Source organism: Berghia stephanieae, chromosome 2 (genome assembly GCF_034508935.2).
Source record: "Berghia stephanieae isolate SIO BIC M18660-M18661 chromosome 2, UCSD_Bste_1.3, whole genome shotgun sequence".
Classification (NCBI taxonomy): domain Eukaryota; kingdom Metazoa; phylum Mollusca; class Gastropoda; order Nudibranchia; family Aeolidiidae; genus Berghia; species Berghia stephanieae.
In genome coordinates, this window is record NC_088361.1 from 54,383,837 (window position 1) to 54,399,003 (window position 15,167).

At 35.2% G+C, this 15,167-nt stretch overlaps 1 protein-coding gene across 3 annotated transcripts in view; it reads right to left on the bottom strand.

Annotated features, from left to right (window-relative positions):
- Positions 1–14,815, bottom strand: part of LOC144965161 (D-3-phosphoglycerate dehydrogenase-like) — a 32,115-nt gene extending 17,300 nt beyond the window's left edge. The window contains exons 1-7 of one of the 3 annotated variants that reach the window (XM_078900194.1): positions 14,564–14,815; positions 10,717–10,868; positions 9,011–9,076; positions 6,529–6,682; positions 3,429–3,561; positions 2,505–2,653; positions 375–527 (exon numbers count right to left, since the gene is read on the bottom strand). In XM_078900194.1, the coding sequence (XP_078756320.1) occupies positions 375–527; positions 2,505–2,653; positions 3,429–3,561; positions 6,529–6,682; positions 9,011–9,076; positions 10,717–10,868; positions 14,564–14,698 (942 nt within the window). In that variant the 5' untranslated portion in view covers positions 14,699–14,815. The remainder of the gene's footprint in view (positions 1–374; positions 528–2,504; positions 2,654–3,428; positions 3,562–6,528; positions 6,683–9,010; positions 9,077–10,716; positions 10,869–14,563) is intronic. The other 2 variants (XM_078900196.1, XM_078900195.1) reach the window with 2 other exon arrangements.
- Positions 14,816–15,167: the final 352 nt, after the last annotated feature.

Sequence of the window (15,167 nt, forward strand, 5' to 3'; positions counted from 1 at the left end):
AGCTACCAGGACTGATAATTATACAATAAAAACACTGAAAAGTTAATTTTGAGGTCTAAATCCAAGCAAACATCTTCTAAACTGAGTTTAAAGTTTGCATGATTCTGATTATTTTTTTTTTAAATTTACGATCCATCGTATGTATATTAGGACACTTCTTATTGCATATAAGCAGTCTCTACCTGTTTGTTAACTCATCCCATAGTAAAACATTACCTTGAACTTTCTTGCAGAGCAGCTCTTGATCTCTAGCCTGTCTGAATTGTTATTATCCTCCTACATAATAGGTTCTATAAATTCAGTGCACAATAAAAACGAAGTAAGAAAAAAAATGGAATGAGCACAATCTTATTACTAGCAACACCCATACTTACAGCCCCGAATGAAGACTTTCCCTGCACCAGGTCAACAAACTGCTGTGCAATCTCTTCAGCAACGCGTGTTTGAGCTTCAATAGTGCTAGCACCAAGATGAGGAGTAGCAATAACTTTCTCATGCTTAGCCAAAGTGAAGTCTTTAGGGGGTTCCTGTGAGATAGAGAGGAAAGTGAGGATTGTGAGATCTAATCCAAAACAAAGAGTCAAAAGTTTTCAAATATTGATTTAACCTACTTATGTAAGGCAGATTAAGGAAACAGACACTCAAACCCTGGCCTAGAGAAATGAATGCCCAAAAAGCCGCACTCACAACTGCCTTCAGTATTTCACAAATTTAGCTTAAACAATTTAAGCAAAATTTGTGAAATACTGAAGTCAGTGCTGAAAATAAGTTACACTTATCTGCTTTCACCTATCTGTCAGGTTCTTGTTCTTGTTCTGATTATAAAGGCTATGATTAACATGAAATAGCATCATTCAAGAATCGGGGCTCGGGCCTCATTAAGAGATCAATAGGGCATGGGAATAGAATCCAGTGGTTGAGAATATCTACCTTCAACTCAAAATTTCAGAGAAATGCTAGGGACAATATTCACACAATAATGCCAAAAGTAACCAGTAAAATTGGTTAAGAACCAGCCAAAAAAAATTAATTAATTAATATATATGAATTAATGGTTACCTAACTGCAACAGTATTGTATAAAATAAAAACTGTGTTCTACATGTCCAAATTGGGAAATAAAGAATTATTGAAAGTGAAGACGAAACCCTGGAAATGCGTATTGGAGAAGGAGTGCTAAAATCAAATTTGTCTAAACTGTTTTGCCTTACTGTTTATATTTTTTCTGCTAATCTTCCATCAGCATTTGGACTATTATAACTGTGGTATTGTAATATAAAGAAATGGCCTTTCCCCTCCTTCAATTTTACCATCAATTCAATCTGACATTCAAATAACATTTATCAAAGCACGTAGCTTCCTTTATAAATTCCATAACACAAAAGCTTTTTCTATGCAGAGACGCCAACTTAAAATTTGGCTCACAGAAATTTCTCACACCACTCAGAGGAATTTCCGTAAACAAGACAAGGGAATTTGGATGCTATTTGTCATTGTGTTTATATATACTATAATTCTAGATTGATAGCCGATTAGAACTATACTATTATTAAACACAATGCCAAATACTATCCCATCCAAAGTTCCTTTATTTCAAATGAAGTAAAGCTCCAAAACTTAATGGTGGTGGTAGTGATAATAATACATGGTATATTAGTGATACATGCTTGTAGTGGTATTGGTAGTGATGATGATGTGGTGGTGGTGGTGATTATAGTAGTAGTGATAGTGATAATGGTGTGGTGGTGGTGGTTGTAGTAGAGATGGTAATGATATTGATGTGGTGGTTGTAGTAGTAGTAGTAGTAGTAGTAGTAGTAGTAGTAGTAGTAGTAGTAGTAGTAGTAGTAGTAGCAGTAGCGATGATGGCTGTAGTGATAATGATGATGTAGTGGTTGTAGTATTGGTGTTAGTGATGTTGATGTGATGGTGGTGGTGGTGGTTGTTGTAGTCGTGTAAGTGATGATGACGTGGTGGTGGTTGTTGTAGTCGTGTTAGTGATGATGTGGTGGTGGTTGATGTAGTCGTGTTAGTGATGATGACATGGTGGTGATTGTTGTAGTAGTAGTGTTTGTAGTAGTGATGACGATGTGGTGGTCTTGGTTGTTATAGTATTGGTAGTGATAATGATGTGGTTATGGTGGTTGTAGTAGTTGTGGTAGTAATGATGATGTGGTGGTGGTGGTGGTGGTTGTAAAAGTAGTGTCAGTGATGATAATGTGGTGGTAGAGGTGTTGGGGGGGGGGAGGTGTTCCCTTGGAGCAATATGACCTCACAGGAATTTCACAGAAGTTGCCCGTAACCCAGAATTTTTTGCTCCAGTGAAACCGGAGTTGTGGCATCACTGTCTATGTCTAAAAACTAACCAAAAGATTTTTATCAATCTTCAAACTTCTCAGCATGATCACAACATAATCACAGTCATTTAAAAAAAAATAATTTTTTTAATGAAAAATAAGGATTAATTTTTAAAATTGTTTTAAAAACTCTAAGCGCCTCTGCAAACCTCAATAAAGACATCCAAGCCAGCTCCACCACACTGCCCTGATTCAAGAGCTCGAAGAAGAGCAGCCTCATCAATGATTCCACCCCTTGCACAATTGACAACTTTGACACCTTTCTTACACTGGGCAAATACATCATCATTGAGGAGGTCTGATGATTTATAAAAAGGGAGCAACATGTCGTACATTAACATAAACCACAAAATAGCTGAACCAATCATTTTTTTAAAAGTATCTCTGCTCACAAATAAATGCCATTTTTCTAACGCAAACAATCATGAGATACAATTCATACATATCCGAACATATCCTATCTCAAGTATGAGACTTCACATCTTTTAACCTTACCTGTAAAGGAATAATTTACATTGACTTGGATCTTATCAAAAATTTCACAAACCTGGATAAAGTGGACAATGATTAAAATTATCCCAAGATAGCTTATGGATGATCTACTTATAGTATGGAGTGAACCGATATTCCGGTTTGGAAAGGATGGAGATGATAATAATAATAATAATAATAATAATAATAATAATAATAATAATAATAATAATAATAATAATAATAATAATAATAAATCTCTTTGATGACACCACCATCAACATCATCAATGGCATACATCTGCCAATACATAGCAATGAGATGAACCAATACCAACCCCTTCTCTCTCTATGAGCTGTTCTTTCTAACTTAACCAACATTAACTTTGTATTATAGAGTCATTAAATGATTCAGTTTAATCTCATTTTGAAGCTTATGGTAGGGCATTAATAGGATATTAGCCCTATAGTCATTTATCCAAGAAGCTTTGATTCATTTGACATCTGCACCCTTATAATGCGTTCCTAACAGATATGAGTGGATAATTGTTTAAGCTCTCATGTATTTTATTTGTATAATTTCGAGTGTAAGATGTTACTTACTTTTGGTTGAGGGGATGAGAGGGGTGTGAACAGTAATGTAATCCGATCTAGCCCATATCTCTTTCAGCTCAACCCACTCTGTGTTGAATGTTGCACTCACATCTCCCAGAAAGAAAGGATCATAACCAATTGTCTATCAAATCAAAAAGAAATTAATTAAAAAATAATAAATAAATACAAATTTAAAAAATAATTCAAACATGCCATTATTTCATATCATATAATAAATGTTACATATCCTGCCCAAAATTTCAAAATACCTTTTTACAAGGAATTTAATTAAAGAAACTGCTGTGCAAATATATGATCCACCATCTCAAAACGTTAATATGCCGGGGTGAATCAGACCCCGAAAATTGAATTGAGAGATAAAACGATGAGAAATATGACCTTAGAATATTTTCCAATGCTAGAGATTGCAGTATTTATTTTTCACCATTACGAAGAGAAATATACTTCCAGTTTCATATTTATGGCTATAAACTCAATTTCTAGTGCCTGGTGCATCCCGACATGATACAGTTTTGAGACGATGAGTCACATTTAAAATTTTTTTTTTTTTTAACTAATAAGATGTGACAATTGATGATTCCAGCATTAAACAATCAAAATATTTTTTAACATTAAGCCCAATCCGTCTCCCTGACTTTATAATATCTGGGGAACAAAAAGTAGATTTTAGAAGTGGTGCATATGTGGAACAGTTATGACCGTGAACCTCAAATGTTTGGTTTGTGGAGTATTTTTCATTCCCTTCCCAAAGCCAATAAAGGCAACATGAAAAGTGTTTGAGATGGATTTCTCGATGTGGTCAGTTGTTACCTTTAGTACAAGCAGCCGATTCAGTCAGCCCTACAGTGTGTGAGTATAGATCACAGTATTTTGACACACTGATTAAGGAATTGCCACATGACACATGATGACACTTTGCATTTTTTTTTATCACCTTTGAGAAAATTGTGAGTGATGCTCAAGAGCTATGAGGCTGATTGCTTCAGATGATAGGCAAGTACTAAAGTTGACTATTGAGTCGGGGCTTCACAGTTGATAACAAGGGCAAAAAATACTTATTTTTAAATTTTCGAATAAAAATAGAACCAATGAAATGTTCATTCGAATAGTTTTGATAAAATATATGGTAACTAATGTGATTATCAAAAGTGTATGCACTGTATGTTAATTGAATAACCCTAGACTCATACTATAAGATAATAGAAAAAAAATACATCGATGTTAATAGCTTGCCAGGCAAAGCAACAATACACCTCAGCAGAATCATTGATTGAGTTTTAAAGTCTGCAAGACAAGTGGAGGACATAAATGAGGGATAAACCATATTAATCAGACACTGACTGCATTAGACAATTTTAAAATGCACCTGACCAATCAAATTTGGTGAGAGAGTAGCGATTTTACAAGATGATCAAGGCAGACATGGAAAAAAAGGTGGACAATAGTTATGTCCTTAAGTCCCCTCCAAGTCGTTAAGATTGTAAAACATGACCAAACTGATAGTTCAATTTATTTGATGACAGCTGCGCAAATACACAATAATGAGCAGGACAGATGGTGATTGGGTGTGAAAGAGGATATCACAACTTACAACATTACAATTGCCAACAAGTTTAGATGGCTTCACTGCATTTGCACCATAATTACATCGATATTAAAATTCTAACATTTTGATAATCCAGTTTTGATTCTCACCAATTATTGATAAGGATATCCCCACTGAAAAAGAGAATAGAAAGGACTGGACCCAACCCTAGGTCAACATATAGAAAATGAAATCTCCATAGATGGAGAGAGACAGAGAGACATCAAACCCTTAACACAATCATACATTTACACAATGTGTTTTCCTTATTTCAGCAAGAAAATTCTTATCAATAACAATTTTATGAAAAGATTAAAATGACTCAGAACAACTTATCAAAAAGTCTTAAATCTGAGACTTCAAAGAAGTTCCAGGTTTAAGACTGTATTCACTGGGGGTGTCACTTTAAATAAAAGTCCAGGCCGATTTATTGGGACGGCTCGGTTCCCGACAAATCATCCCAATTAAGCAGCATGGCACCCCAATTAAGCAGCGGCCATGAAATTGAGCAATTTTCAGATTTATCTTAATCTACCTCAAACAATGAGAGACGAATCAAGCTACACAAAACAATGAATATACCACTCATTACAACTGCATAAGTAAGCAATGGATTAAAACTACATTATCTACTCATTTGTCTCATTAACAAACAAACCATTTGGTGGTGACAACCTTGATCAAAAAGCCAGCACCCATTACTCATCGCACCATTGGTGAACCTAGCATCGTGGCTATTGAACCTTGATCATGAACGTGATGATGATCCCTGACAAGGGATACAGGTAGATTCTATTGTTGATGAACAGGACGACCACGTACCCGGTTGACTGTCCCAAATGACTAATTTGCACCTTATGAACCAATGATTGTAGAGAACAAAAAAGCTCTTTTATGAGGATGGTCATTGTCAAATTTCGTCCCCATTAAGCAGAGGGACTTCCAAATTAAGCGGCTGGGAATTGGAAAGGGTATTACTCTTTAAGAAAAAATTCCATTCCCAACAAATCGTCCCAATAAAGTGGCATCCCAATACCGGTTTGGACAGTATGAAGTAAACATTTTGTTGTTCATATGTGAAAAATTTTTCATTAATGTACAGCAGAACAGCACAAGCAACACTGAAAGATGTCTTTTTGTTTAAAAGTCCATGGTTTGTATACTACTGGTTTTGAGTAACTGACTAAAATCTATTTTATTGTGTAACACGCACATCAAAAAATATATAATTTAAAATATAATAATAACAAACTACAACAACAACAAAAAAATGATTAAAATCAAATAATGAGGAAACCGAATCTTAAGCCAATGACAGTCCAAAGCCTGCTATCAACTGATGATTATCATAATATTTTGGTTTGGTAGAATCCAAGTGACAAACATAAAATTTACTAAATTGTATGCAACCAGTGGCACTGACCTCAAAAGGAGAGTACAAGTTGGACTGAATATAAAAACAACTGATCAACAATTTTTTTTTTTAAAACAAAAACCACGTACAGTCATCCCAAAGGCTTGCATACGAAGGGCTACCTCCTTTCCAATCCTTCCCAAACCAATAATTCCCAGGGTCTTGCCATTCAACTCTGATCCCATAAATCGCTTCCTGTCCCACTTTCCTTCTTTCATAGACTTGTCAGCTGCCCCAAGTCTCCTGAAAATACAAATCAGAGGCATATTAAAATTAGATTCTATAAAAAAAAAAAGAGTAGCCCAATTGCTTTTATAAAACAACAATAATTTGTTCACAATAGGTATTCATCAAAAAGGAAAGTTTTGAGGAGTTCCTTAAATGTTTCAAAGCTATCAATCTTAAAGTTTGACTTGACTTGACTTAGATGCCTTTCGCATCTCGACCGAAAGATCGGGTCGCCTTGGCTGTTTCCAGTATTTCCTGTGTGAGGTGTCTGCAATATTGCCGGTCCTCTGCTAGGGTTCTCAGATTTTCAAGGTCCCCTGCCGTTATGAGACTAATGCTTTGTCCAAGTGTTGTGAGGTTTTTGTTTAGGATCACAGGGAGTGTTGTGATCGGTCTTCCTCTGAAAAGGTTCCTGTGTTTTTGGAATTATCCCGACATGGCTTGGTTAGCTGGTATGTTTTTGTCCCTGCGTAGTATGTGACCGAAAAGTTGCCATCGTTGTTGTAAAATGTCAAGGGAGATTGGCCTTTCTTTTGTGATCTTATAGAGTGATTCATTTGAGATCTTTTTTGGGTATTTGATGTCCAGTACCCTTCTTAGCTGTGTGCGATGGAAGGCATCCAGATGTTCTTCTTCGGATTTTGTCAACGCCCAAGTGCCGCAGTTATACAGAAGTACCGGTTTTACAAGAGCACGGTACAGTTTCAGTTTGGTTTTTCTCTTTATTTTGTCACCTCTAATCCATACATTGGTGAGTTTACTGAGTGCGGCGTTTGATAGCTGTTTTCTTCTTTGTACATCCTCGGTGTCTCCAATTAGTGAGCCGACTTTCTTTGTTCTTTTCCATTCCTCTTTGTTCCTCGATATTGTTGTAAATTCGGTTTTATTGGCATTGACTTGGAGGTTATATTTCATGAGGGTATTTTGTATGATGTCTATATTTGCTGGTGTTGATCCAATAAAATCTACATCATCTGCATAGGCGATTTCTCTAGGGATTGCATTCTCAATATGAGTCGTTGGTTTTGGAATGACTTTTCGAACTTCTTTCAGAGCGTGTTCTAAGTATATTGTGAACAGAATCGGGCTCAGACTATCTCTTAAAGTTTCAGGAAGGGAATTCTATGTAGAAGGGCCAAACTTTGCTCTGTCAAATCAGTAGATCGAGTGCTCTCTGACAATTGTACGGAGTAACTAAATCTTAGTAAATGCAAACAGGATGGTCGACAACTGCTTTGTAACGCAAACAAGATCTTATACTCGATCTCAATTCTTCATAGGCAGTCATGCAATCAAATTAGCAATACAGTGGCACTATCAAAATAAGTAAATCCAAGGATTAATTTTGCAGCATAGCTCTGCACTCACTGCAGACTGTTAACTGGACATCAGGCAGACCAGCAAGAAGAGAATTACAGTAGTGAGATGAAACTTCAGGTAGACCAGTAAGAAGAGAATTATAATCGTCTAAACGAGATAAAACTAAGGACAATACAACCATTTTTAAAGAGTTTAAAGAATAAAAATCTTTTATATTGGCAATTTTTCTTAATATAAAAAATCAATTGTTTGTACCATGTTATCGATTTGTTTATCAACATCCTCAATGTTAATGTTCAATGTTAATTAATTTAGTGACCACGTACTACTGTACCTAGTTGACAGATGTGAGATATTCAGCAAAGGTGGAAAGTATGAAAGGTTCTATTTAAGGCTGTCGATATAAATTTCATTATTAATTACAATCGCACAATATCTTATGAAATTGAAGACACTGAAGTGTGGGTTTATAAACCAATTTTGAATCTGTAATACAATCAGAGAAAGAAGTGGGTCAAGAGACAAAGAAATGAGATTATAATAACAAAGTCAAAACAACTTATAGCGGCGTTGCACCGAAATAGTTCCAATTAAGAGGCATTCCAATTCAATTCTGCAGATGGCCTTAAAATGGAATCACGTTATGGAGACTACAAAGTAGCAATTGTAGTAATGTGGAATATAAAAATAATAAATTTATGGCCATCTTTGAATTTTTAAGGTACTGATATGAGAACCTCTTAGACATATAGTTTTCTTAATCTATCACCTTTGCAGAACGTGCACATATCCAATGACTTCTATACTCTGTTTCCACTGTATCCCATTTCAAAAGAAAAAAAAAACGGTCCTCGATCCTATCTGGTTTGACATACAAATACTGTGCATTCTAATAATCATTAATCAAAGACCTATAGAGTGTAATACAATATCAAGCTAAAACAATTTATTTAAAAATCGGGAAAAAGGCCAAAGTGAATATAAAATGAACTAATAAAATGTACAACAGCATTGAAGACATACCTGGTGAGACCAATAATGAGGGTACAAGTATGTTCAGCAGCGCTAAGAGTGTTACCACCAGGAGTGCTGGGAAAGGGGAAAAATTAATAAATAGAATGGCTTAGTTGTAACAACAATAAATCAAAAAAAAAAAAAAAAAAAAAAAAGAACAATTGAAAAAAACGCTTTTTCTTTCAACAAATCATGTCAAAACATTCATACTGCCTATACATATCACCTACTAGTAAATTTCAAGAAACTAGTGACTATAATGTGTTTCAACAATAAAATGTATTAATTAATTAAAATAAAATTCCCTTTATTCATCCCATAGAAAAAAATTTGTCTCGAATGTCTATCTAAATGTGCTCAAAGCGCTTTACAAGGGGTCCCTGACCAACAGCAGCATGTAACATGTAGAACTTGCTCAAGATCACACAGCGCAATGGGTATTGAAACTAAGAGCATTTCGGGTATGTAGCAAAGACTGTACCGCTGAGCCATGCATTCGTGCGCAAAACATAACATAACAACAGCCAAAAAATTCTTAACAAACAAAATTATACAAGCCTTAAATGTTTTGCGACAGAATTAACTTATATTCCATTGTACCCAGCTTAAAACTTTTGATTAAAATTTCAAATACAAAACTAACTTGAAATAGCCTATAAAGTCATAATTATTGATTCTTCAACTTTATGATACTGGGTTAAATGTCTATACTGAGAACATTGTCTTAGAAGCAACCATGTTTCATTATATTGAATGATATGGAAGAAATAAATGTCATATTTTCAATCAAATTTAAACAAGTTGATTGCACAGCAAAATATTTGTAAGAAACTTTTCTTTTTCAACTTCAACCCCCTCCGTGAAAATGATTTGATAATATTACGGACAAAGAAACCCATTAACAAGGATGTGCCTTAAATTGACTAGAAGTCCTTAGGTTGTGAACAATTGAAAAATAGAACAGTGGGGGAGAGAGCAGTGGACTTATCATTAGGCAATGCAAAGAGTCTACTTTCTGGAGTGAATCTGAGCATGTTAAATACCCAAACATGTGACAACCAGTAAAAATCTCAATGAACAATAATTATCCATCAAGTCGTGGTCATTGAAGCGCTCCAACTCCTCTCACCCCTCCCAAATTCCTTGTTTTTCATCTTCAGACAGCTCAACCTTTTTTTTCTGAAATTTTATTCAAAATCTAATAAACAAAACTGCACAGTACTTTATCATTTTAGGTTTAAATTGAATTTGATACCCATCTCAAGAATAAAAAAGTATTCACTAAAGAGGGGAGCTATCAAGCTTTAATCCAGTGGGATATTGTTGTGAAGATTGCAACAGTTCAGTATACATTTTCTGGAGAGTTGTAGCAAGGATCGGTACAGTATGGTGGTTTGGCAAGGATCGATACAGTATCAGTGTTGTGATAAGGATAGGTACAGTATAGCATTGTGCCAAGGATTGGTAAGGTGTTGTGGGGAAGTTGGATGAGCCATCAGCTATATTTTGTTTTGATTTAATGAGATTTTATAAAAATAACTAATATAGGTGACATTGAAACAGATGTTCTTGAAAAGAAGATGACAAAGCAAATAAACAGAATTTGAATGAATAAGTGTGAAAAGTAGATATGCAGTTGCGCGCGTATGGTATCCCATAAAAATTGTCCATAACAGTGAGTAACCTCAGATGCACCAGACAAGCAATCCTCTTACTTCATTACAATAATTCCTCTTTTTGTAGCTGCATCAGTGTCTATGTTATCCACTCCTGTTCCTGCCCTTCCAATAATCTTTAAATTTGTTGCTGCATTTATGACATCAGCAGTGACTTTTGTTGCTGAACGAACAATCAAGCCATCATATTTCTGGAAGAAAAAACATGATGAATTAAAGTTATGAAGATAAAATAACAATAATAATAATAATAATAATAATAATAATAATAATAATAATAATAATAATAATAATAATAATAATAATAATAATAATAATAATAATAATAATAATAATAATAATAATTGATAACAGGAATATGTTATTCACCAATAATACTTAAATCTAGATTGCGGAGGAGGCAGAATTGAACAGCATGGCACCATTACAGTTAGTGCGAAGGAAAAAGTCTAGACTTCCACATTGTTGATTCTAATAGCCTGAATATTTTAGGATTGAATGCCTCAACTGAACTCTACCTTGTAAAAAGCAACTGCACTGTGAAATCACATCAAGACGGAATTTCACAAAGACCTGGAGAAAATGGAACAAATTGGAGTGATAAAACAGATATATAGGCCAACAGACTAGGTAAACTCCCTTGCTTTCAGTAGAAAATCAAACGTTAAACTCAGAATATGTCTAGACCCAAAAGACCTTAACCGTGCAATTAAACAAGTATACCATAAAACTCCAACTGCAGAGGAGATTTCACATAAATTCATGAATGCGCAATTTTTCTCAAAATTGGATGCTTAACACAGGTACTGGGCTATCTCACTAGATGAATCGATTCTTGTCACAATTTTCAATTCACCATTTGGGCGGTATAAATTCAAAAGACTTCACTTTGGTCTATGCGTATCTCAGGACATCTTCCAGCTCAAGATGGATCAGATATAGGAACAATGTCCTGGAACTATTGGGATATCAGATGATATATGCGTGTACGGAGTCACTGCTGAAGAACACGATACTAATCTAATCAGTCTTATATGAAAGTTGCGAAACAAAGTCGACTGGTTTTCAAAACTTCAAAATGTTATATCAAACAATGGGAGAGATGTGATTTTTCGGCCTGACGTGGAAAGCAGATGCCTCAAAATGTGACAACATTAAAACAAAGGCATCCCCATCGAACAAAGCAGACCTACAGAAATTTCTTGGCATGATTCAGTATATGAGCCCATTCATTCCAAGACTAAGCAACAGGACAGCCCCATTCAGAAATTTGCTAAAAAAAAAGACAACATATGGAATTGGAGTCCTTCCCATGAAAAAGTCTTCCAGACACATAAAGATGAAATGTGCCTAACTTACTTTGATCGACAGAATCATAACACTGTGGTGCCAATTCAGGAAGCAAAAAAATTTCTGAATTTTTACACAAACACATGGACAACCCCATACTGAGTGCTGGACTCCAGGAAAAATGCAAATGTACTTACTTTTTTCCATTTAGCAGGTGACTGGAAAATATACTGAGGTTTTATAAGATACTGAATTCTGTAAATATACGGAAAATTGGCAACCTTGATACCACTTGGGGGATGACAGCTCACTCCAGGGACTTGAGCGTATCTCCTTTAAGAGGGCAAGCCAGTGGCATTTGCATCACTTACTAACACAGAAAGGAGATATGCGAACATTGAACGAAAAATACTTGCTGTTGTGTTTGAGTTAGAACGCTTTCATACCTATATTTATGGGAAAGAAATTACAGTACACACAGACCAACAACCACTGGAAACGATACGACTCAAAAACATATTGAAGGCACCACCGAAACTACAAAGAATGCTACTGTAGATACAACAGTACTAATGAACAATTCAATGCAAGCGAGGGAAAGACATGATTTTTGCCGATTACTTGTCGCGATTATGTCTGACTAAATGAGAAACTATACAACTGGATTCTACTATCCACTAAGTAATGGATAGTGAGCAAAGGAAAACCGAATTACAACAGGAAACGGCAAATGATCTTGTGCTTAAACTATTAACATATATATGGTAAATGGATGGCTGGATAGCAAAAGAAGTATACCGAAAGCCGTAAAGCCAATTGGTCTATAAAAGACATCTTGTCAGTCGATGATGGACAAGTATTAAAAGGAAGAGTCATCAGTGTACCTAAAAGTTTGCAAAAATTGATGCTGGAAAAAATTCATGCAGGCCACCGACGTCAGGAAAAATGCCAACTGGTTGAATAACGAAATGTTTTTGGTTCGGAATGAAAAACGACATCCCAAACTATGTCAAGTCATGCAGCGCAATATGTACGAGAGAAGTCAGACTCGTGAGCCTTTATTGCAAATCGACTTATCACAAGGACCATTTGAGAGAGTGGCAGTACATATCTTTCACTATCAAGGCATTAATTATCTACTTCTAGTTGTTTTGTTTGTTTCTAAGGGTTTTACAGCGCCTGCAACACATTAAGGTCATATCAGTGCTAGTAAAAAGGATGAAAATGGGATAGTAAAAAGTCCAAGAAAAGGTAAGACAAAAGGGAATTGGTTCAAATAGGAAACAGTAAACAGGTGTAGATTCCTAGAGCACACCATCAATGTACTTAGTTTGAGATCACCTAAAAGTTTGGTTTTTTTTTTGTTTGTTGCTTTAGGTCTCTTCCAACACAATTGAGGTTATATGAGAGACCGCTGAAACAAAAAAACAAGCAATCTAACAAAAATAGTACAAATGTCAATCAAAATCATAACCTAAAGATATCATAAGCTAAATTATAAATAACCAAGAACAAACAGGCAGAGGATTTACAGGAAAAAAAATATCCCCTGTCAAAAATACAATCACAAACCAAAGACGCAGGATAGGCTAGTAAAGAGAAGAAGAAACGACATCACTATCGGATCGTACACCCATGCGAACATCATAGGTATATGATTCAAGGGTGATGCTCCCATCCAACCACCCGCTCACCTAAAAGTCTCAACCAGACAAAAGCACAGGTCCTACTAAGAGGAATACATTCAAATGTTTACAAATCATATATAATATGTAAACAAAACATAATAAGCGCCACATAATAATACTATACAGTACAGTGCATAACAGAGATGATCTTGAGAATGGAAACCGTTTGGAGGAATAGAGATCAAGTTTATTTTCCCGAGCATTCGGAGAAATAGTCACTTCGAAAAATTAAAGGCAGTGGCAATGGGAAAAGAGTGGGAGGAGTGAAAGAAACTGGAGCATCTCCAGGATTACACATTGTACAGGATGTTAGAAGTCGGAATTCTGATTACATCATAAAATACATAGGAATAGTTTGCTGCCAAAAGATCCAAATTAATATATTTTCAATTTAATCCTATAGTATGATTGAGTTAGTTGAAACTTTCCTCAATGCGCAATGCCCACCCTTCCCATCCATTCCAACCGCCACTGATTTAAAATTTAGAAGAAAAAGAAAAGAAAAGAAAAGTAAACCCAAACAAACATGAGCTTACTTAGAAATTCGTTGGCTGGATAGTTGAAGGATCATAATCATAAATACCTATATTTTTGGGGTTTTTTTCATTTTGCTTTATTCGTTTTTATGTTGTTTTTTTCCCCTTTTCTTTACCACACTTTCATTTCAAAATACAAGTTCACTAGACTAAAACTAAAAAAATTGTAAACTAATAATGGCATGGTAAAATCTCTGAATCAATTAATTTTGAGACAATTAGAGACAAAAATAATGCGAGATACCGATTGTAAAATTGTAATAGTAATAGTAAAAGCCCTGTCGAAATGTACGAATGGAGAAACGACGACAGAGCCGTGATAGTGACGTGACAGTGAGTCTAATTTTATTCTAATTCTATACGTTTACTTACCGCAATTTCAGAGACAAGCTCCTCTGCTGAAAGTTTGGTATTTTTCACAACTTCGATATTGTTGTTTTGAAGAATTTGTACACATTTTGGATCAACTTCATCGCTGATCAATACTTTACCGAGTTTTATTACCATTTTGCAACCGTAGACTAAACAATTATCACAATGAGACCGGCTTGCGTTTAAATGTTACCTAAGTAAAAGTAAGTGTGGCATGGGACATGGGTCGCGTTGACTTTAATTGTGGTGACAAGTGACCCATGACTCGTGGCCTTTGACCTTTACCTTTTTCATGGTCAAAGTCAAGCGCAGACGATTTTTACCTTTTTTCATTTTTTTTTTTTTTGGTTTAAATTTTGTTTTCATCTTTCACAACGTTATCCCAACAAGGGAATATCACATGAAGAAAAGCAGTGAAATAACGAGTTTGAATATCTATATTTCAAATGGAATTATGGATTAAAACAGAATATTGAATTAAGACTGACAGCTCAAAGGTCGTTCATTCACATATCACGTGTTTTGTCGCTTTTTGGAGCGGGCCAATAATTTTCCATTCTTCCTTCCCCTGAACTGTTGGCAGTTGGTAGACGCACGCTGGGTA